General features: G+C 37.5%; 1 protein-coding gene across 4 annotated transcripts in view; it reads left to right on the top strand.

Moving 5' to 3' along the window:
* The window catches only part of BCL11A (BAF chromatin remodeling complex subunit BCL11A), a 101,393-nt gene extending 94,322 nt beyond the window's left edge, over nt 1-7,071 (top strand). For 3 of the 4 annotated variants that reach the window (XM_030557836.1, XM_030557834.1, XM_030557837.1), the window contains exon 4: nt 2,860-7,071. In XM_030557836.1, coding sequence (XP_030413696.1) covers nt 2,860-2,961 — 102 coding nt within the window. In that variant the 3' untranslated portion in view covers nt 2,962-7,071. The remainder of the gene's footprint in view (nt 1-2,859) is intronic. The other variant, XM_030557832.1, reaches the window with a different exon arrangement.
* Nucleotides 7,072-7,630: the final 559 nt, after the last annotated feature.

Raw genomic sequence — 7,630 nt, 5'->3', positions numbered from 1 at the left:
TAATCATATGCTTAAATTAAAGCACATAGCTAAGTGCTTTGCTGGATCAGGGCTAGAGTATTCAGCATCTTGCAGGATTGAGTCCCTAAATGGAATGACCCTGGATTTACACCAGTGGAATTGAGATCAGAATCTGCCTCTTGGGTACTAGCAAATATTCACTATAGTAGTTTTGATGATGAAGGGAAGGAAGAAGATGAACATGGTGACTGGGACAAGACAAATAACAAAACAGGTCTCAGAGGTGTAGTCTTGTGTCTAAACTCAAGGTACTGGTACCAGACAGGTACTTTGCAGCTATTTAACAACATGATTTTTGATCCAGTGCCATTAAATGTCCATGAAAAGTTCAGTCTTTCTCTCTCTCTCTTACTGTTTTTTTTTTAGTAGTTGTTAGTACTGCAGTAGAGATTTTATATACAGGACTTATTTTAATTGTTCTGTCTATGAAACAATCATAACAATTATATCTTTGTTTTAAGTTGAATTCTAATACACACATATCTAGTAATCATATTTTCATTATATGTTGCATTATAACATGTTAAACATATAAAATAATGGTGTGTCTACAGCGAGCCATCTAGCTATCTGTCTAGGTATACAGATGGATATGTGATCTATCACATACAGTACACATTGCTAAGAAATTAAAGATGAAAAACATGCTATGAATTAAAAAAAAATCTGCAATAACACATTTGATTTATACACATACCAAAAAGCTAGATACATCCATTGGGCACATCACTTCATTTCCAGCTTACACACATGCAGCACAAGCACTGTACTCGAGGAACATCTACATTAAGAGATTATATATAGCGTCGCCTAAATAACTTCAAAAACTAGCCAACAAGAACATAACTTAGAAATGACAACATGTTGTAGCCTGAACACTAAAGCAAAAATAGTAATACAAAATGTGACATTTTCTAACTGTGTGATAAATTAATGGTGTTATAAAACCATGAACCATTGAGGCCCGTTCAAGTTTGTTAGAATTCTGAAACAGATTTATATGGCATCCATAATGTGTTCTTAAGCTGCTGTAACATTCCATACAAGCATGACCTACTGTCCCAAGAAACTTTTTATATTTAACTCTCTGTGGAAAGATGTCTCAATAAATAAGAACAATATTTGGGTAATAGTATTGCAGTTGATAACATATCAAAACCAATCAACTTCAGAAGAGGAATGTATTTTCACTGCACAGATGCTTTTGCCATTAGTATTTAATATCCTCCAAATTGAGTGATTTGTATAATGAAGAGACTGAAACAATAGCAAGAATTTAGGCTACAGATGTTTCATATTTATTTCCAAGAGCTGAGATAAATACAGGAATAAGTGATACCATGTCTTTGCTTGACATTCAGAAGGCTTTTGCATATCTGATGAGATACAGTTTCAGGGTTTATCAAAGTGCAGAGTTTGTATAAAAAGAAAAAAGATACCAGCTGTTATTTTAGTTCTTTTCCTTGCAAAGGTTGGAAACCATTTACAGTGAAAATGGGAAAATTATATTATGGATTGTGAGTACGATACTGCCTGGCAGGCACTTCACTGGATTCATGAAAGGAAGCCACTGTTTCCCAAATCCAGATGTATATATTTTGACTGGCACTTCTCAAAGAGTCTAAGAAAGTTAGATGCCCAACACTCATCAATACTGAAAGTCAGTAAGAGTGGTTGGATTTTCAAAAATGCATAAGTGACTTAGGAGCACAAGTCTCATTGCCTTTCAATCAGACTTGTGCTTTTAATTACTTTGGCACTTTTTAAAATCCCACCCTAAGTACCTAACTCATTTAGATTCATTTGAAAAACTCAGGCTTATTTATTTTCATTTTGATATGTATTAAATTCAGAAACACATAGAATTGGACTCTGGTGTAAATCAGGCTAGTGCTATTTACTTTAATGGAGCTATTTTAATTTATACCCATTTACACTATGCCCTCTTATTTAATCTTGATAAGTAGCTCATGAGTTGCCCTTCAGCTACACACTTAAACATTTATGAGGTGATTTCCATAGAAACTGACTCAGTGGTCGGTATGTATAGATTGATTTTAATCAGTGCATCTCTGGTTCTGTCATTGCCACTGCTTGGACATGCAAGCTCTTGAGCATGCAGTTTGTTCATTAGCCTATTGTTTCTTTTAGTACAATGTATAATTGGTGACTGGCCTTTACACTGCCTGCATTTCACTATATAATTCAGCTATGGGGAAACATTTATTTTTCCATCTTCACAGCTAGGGCCTGACCCAATGCCAGTGAAGTCAATGGAACACCTCCCACTTACTTCAGTGAACATTGGCTCAGGCCTGTAGGGCTCACGCATTTATTTCACACTTCACCAGGTACAGTACACCCTATAAGTTGCACTATTATTCAAATGCAATTGAATTCAGTGACATAAGAGTCTCTGCAAACTGTACAGCTTGTGGTATATCAAAAAATATTTGCTGTGCTCTATCTGGCATCCCAGCCTCTGGCTGAAGTCAATAGGATTGTTGGGTAGGGGAGGAATACTGGAGTCAGTCAGTGTTTTAACTGAGTTAAGTCTTAGTTAAGACTGGAGGATTTTCCCCCTGGAGTGTTATTTGTACTGTCTGTATTTTCGCTGTGCTTGAAGTATTCCCATGCATGTGTGATGTGAGAGTTTGTGAATTCTTGGTGGGATGGCAGGAGTACGTACTAAGATCGTGAACCCGTCCATTACGTTACATACTCTTTTGACAATTCAAGTTGCAGTTTGTAAAAAAAGAAAAAAAAAGGGAGGGGGGGAGAATTTACCTTTTGGGCTGTGTTACACCTATTTTTCCTCTGTCCCCATCCTTTCTCTAGGTTCGACACACACCCCCACTTGGCGTAGTGCCCAGGGAACTCGTGACGTGTGGCAATTTTCGGATGGAAGCTCGAGACCGCTTAAATTCTGAGAGAATGTGAAGCACACGGAGAATGTGCACCATGTACATGACATCTGAATGTGGTGGTCCGTTATCTTGCTAGCTTTGCGATAATTTCTGACGTTTACTTCAGACATCACCGTCCGAAGGCAGCATCAACAGACTCCAGCCTGCTTGCAAGACTATGTTATATATATATTTTAATAGAATAAAAACACTTCTTTTTTTTTAAAAAAAACAACTCACCATCAAGGGCTTATCGATCATCAATGGCTTTGACTGGCTTCCATGCCATTGGGAAAAGGCCCTCTTGAGTATACGGTGATACAGTGCGGAGAACCCAGCCTGTTGTTCCTATACATTACACACCATCGTTTAAGTGCGGCTAATGTTACAAATAGCAAAAATAAATAAATAAAGGAGGAGGGTAAGGGGGAAACTTGACATAATAAATGTTGCCGCTTTAGGTTTTGTTTGCTCTTTAATTTTTGATGCTAACAAGAACCACGCAGCTGGTATGACATTGTAGTACCATATCCACTGCATAAAATCAACCATTGAGATTAAAAAAGAAAACAAAACCCATGTACACACAAGAAGTTATCCATCTATAGATGGCATAAATTTCAAAGAAAACTAAAAATGCAAAGCATTGTTATTGCAACACTATAATTAATGTAGGACTAGTGTGGTTGTTTATTAATGCTGAAGTGTGTGTGGGGGGTCTCCTAACTGTCTATCTTATCATTTACAAACCATTGAATAATGCCTACTGTGTTGTATTTCTGCTGTTAAAATATGTATTTTTGAGGTTGTGCGGGGGGGAGGGGATGATCCATAGCATACTTTAATTTGTCATTGTTTGTCCATAAAGCTAACTGTTTTCAGGAGAAATAATAATTTCATTATAGTGATACTGTAAGCGCCAAGAAAAGTTGAAACCCCCCCCCACAAAAACCCCCTGTAGTTATTGATTGATCTTTGTTACAATTATCCCTTATTTGTGCAAGTAGCCATATTCTGGAAAGCAGTTAACCACATGCTTATTTTAAGCATGTGCTCAAATCCTATTGGATCTAATAAAGCAGTTGAACACGTGCTTAACTTTGCGCATGTGAGTGCTCCTATTGACTTTCATATGACTCTTAGGGACTTATGTACATGTGTAATAATGTCCCTGAATTGGGGCCACGGATTGTACCACTGAATGCAGTATATTCTATTGATGACCATGTGTGAGTAAGGGTTATAGGATCAGGCCTAAGTGCTGAGGTGAATCCTTTATTTGGTTAAGTCCTGATGCTGCAGGGCAAGCTGTGCCATTATCTTATTCTCATGTAAAATCACCCTAAAATTTATACCAGGTAGAAATTTACCATGCAGGGTCTCAGGTCTGGTGACAAAGTTATTTATTTGTATTTATTAATTATTGTTACTTGCTTTTTTATTTATTTTTTAAAGCTGAATGTGAAAATTTGGCCAGGCTGCTATTTTGCTCATGAAACTGCAAAATAGATAAAATAATAGCACCTTTTGGTCATTTTTTAAAAAATATATAAATGTTATTTTGTTTGGGGAAGTGTTTATAGCACAAGCACAGTCACTTTTGTACACAAACTTTTGTAAAGAACTTTAGACTAGTAGTTGCAGAGTGCATGAGCATCTGTGCACACCACTATTAGTGGAGACGTGCCAATAAACTATCAGTGATCTGTGGATTACAGTGTATAAATAGGGATTGATACAACAGACTATTACTATTACTGCTTCTTCTGAGGTGTTATGGTTTCTGGGATCAATAATTCATGTGTTACACGCTCTCTGATGGCCCCATTTGGTACACAGTAGTGGCAGCTGCGGTGCCACAGAAGCAGGCCACATATGCTGTGCTTCTGGTTAAATTCTGCCAGAATGCATGGGGAGCTAAAGTAACTTCGCATTTAGTCTAGGCATGTAGATGCTGGTAACACAGGTAGGGACTAGGCTTGTGTTGTTCCAATGGCAAAAAATGTCATGGTTCAGACCTTCTAGTCCACATTCTGAACTAATGACAATGTCTGTGCTGCAGCTGAATTAGATCAGAACCATTAGTAATACACTTTTCCCAATAGCAGCCCTGCTGGGACCCCTCCATTCTTCCCTGAGGGACTTTGGCAAGGAGATTTGTCAAAAGGCATGGCCCTTACCTCAAAGTCCAAATGTTATGACCAATATTGAGCAAATGCAGCTGGTGAAAATACAAGCAGGATTAACACTGAATAATGGATGTAGACCTCCCCTCCCAGTATGGTAGTATAGACCATAGTTGATGAGGCTCTGATGGGCAGCATAACCATAGCAGATCAGCAGATCAGATCAATCCCTATACCATAACAAGGGGTGTCTAAAATGGCACCCATTTTGCTCCATATCTGTGCATTGCTCTGCACCAGTTTACAAGGAGTTTTTTGAGCACTGAACAGCACGTCCTACATCTTTGATTGATTATGCCTCATGTGCAAAGGAGTTAACAATTCCCATCAGCTGCCAGCCTCTCCCATGGCAGCCTCAAACCATTTCCACATCAGGGTACGCTAGGCAGCTGCATTCTCACTGGCATGGCTGTTTCAGAATGTGGCATATGAGTCAATTTTACTCCATTGCATAGTTGGAGCACTATGCAGTGGAGTAACTCTTCTCTTTTCCCTAGAGTACTGAATTAGGTCCCTTAAATACAGATTTACAGAATGGCTGGGTACAGTTCTGTATAGCTGTAAACATTGAATCAATAATATGTTTTTAAACATCCTTCAGTACATGCTTACCTGAAAAACTTTAGAAGATTTTGTGACTTTTGCACATCACAACATGGCAAGAGCAGAGAAAGCTCGGTTCACAGATTGTTTCAGGACATTGTGGAAACACTGGGCCATAGCCTGTAATTCTCTGGCACAGCAATACAAATCCAGAATAGGTCACTTATTTCATTCTGGATTTATACTAGTGTAACTTAAGAGCAGAAAGGAGGCCCATTGCTACCATTCAAAGTTGGTAGAAGCAGGTGGCTAGCAGGTATTTTTACCCTATCTAGGAGAACTCTGATTGTGTTCTGCCGGGCACAGAGACAAAAGTGATACAATACTTTCCTACTGAATTGAAGGTGAAGTGAAATTGTTAAATTCTTTTCCTTTTTTTTTCACATGAAGGAATTAAACAAAAACAAATTTAAGATTTTAAGTCATTTGCAGAATTCATGTGTTGCCTTAAAATTATAAATATATGTAACAACTATGTTGAAAGCTTTAGTAACTGTTAAGAACTGAGCTCAGAGTTCCATGTTTCACTGCGAGTGCTGATACCATTTACAAACACCCCATGCTGGAACGAAGCACTAGGCTCTTCTTCAGTCTGTGTAAGACCATCTGTATTGCAATTGTGTGCATTAGGACTATATTTGCAGCTGGTATAAACTGTAGGAGCCCCACTGAAATTGGTGTAGCACCACTGAAACCAATGGAGCCATGCCGCTTTACACCAGCCATGCACCTGGCTTGTGGAATTTAAGACGCCTTGTAAGGACAGTTTTAATGATAGCACTTTTCGGGATGGGAAGTTGACTGTTGGACTAGCCTGCCCAGAATCCTTGGCTGCGTCTGTGTATGAAGAGTGAGGAAAATAATGTACAGCAGCTTGTTAGCAGAAAAGCTCAAGGTTGCTCTGTTTTCTTGACAAGAAGAAAAAAAAATCTCACATATTAGAAATGCACAATATACGGCACAATCAGCTCTTTTAGGAGAAACAGAGAACCTTGAACTCAGGTCCTGAGCTGTAAGTTAAAGATTAAATGATTTTCAAGTACTTTGTATTAAAATATATTCATAATTTTAAAGTCTGCACATATCTACTGTTAAAAGATTTAGGATGTTAAATGATTTTTGTATTTGTTTTAGAAGTGCTGCAGTTCAATGTTAAGAACCGAATTTAAAAGCTCTTTTTGTTACTCAATCCAACATGCTGTAATGGTCTGAAATGAGCAAGATATGCGGAAATTAGACAGTTTAGCTTTGGGTTTAGTTTGAAAAGCTTCTTTCAATGTCCAAACATTTTATCTGTGCTGTATTTTATTTTTAAAGACAGTCTCATGATAATAAAATGCAGAAAGGTTAACACATTTGTGACGTCTTACTTAAATTCTGCTTTCAAATTATGTTGATTTAGGAACATTAAATTGATTCCAACATTAAATTTGGGGGGAGGGAAAAAACAAGCATGAAGTTGGCCACTTATTAAACTATGTTTGTCTCAACTGAGTGGAATGATTATGTATCCTGTTAGAACCCGTGAACAGGATATTAAAAAACTAATACAACAAAAACCACACTTCATTTCGATTCCTGCTTCACATCACATCCTGCTAGGTACTCTAAATAGCCAATAGCAATACTTGAATCCTGTCACTGACAATAGTTAGTTTTGTGTTTGAAGGTGGCAGAATAACTATTAACTTTAGGGAAAGGTGAGCTGAAATGGGATTCTTTGGCTTTTTGAGATTATTCTACTTAATATGATATTTATTCATTACTTTTATGTTGCCAGGAAAATGCATTGTTCATTTTAACTTTTTAATTTCTTTTGTGTGCAGGTTATCCTGCCAGTGAGCCAGTGAAATACCTGACTAATTCATTGTTGGATTTTAGTATTTGCTTATTACAACTCGGTTTCTTTTTGGT

This window comes from Gopherus evgoodei, chromosome 3, assembly GCF_007399415.2.
Source record: "Gopherus evgoodei ecotype Sinaloan lineage chromosome 3, rGopEvg1_v1.p, whole genome shotgun sequence".
Classification (NCBI taxonomy): Eukaryota; Metazoa; Chordata; order Testudines; family Testudinidae; genus Gopherus; species Gopherus evgoodei.
The sequence above is the reverse complement of the archived record's forward strand: the minus strand, read 5'-3'. Positions and strand labels throughout refer to the sequence as shown.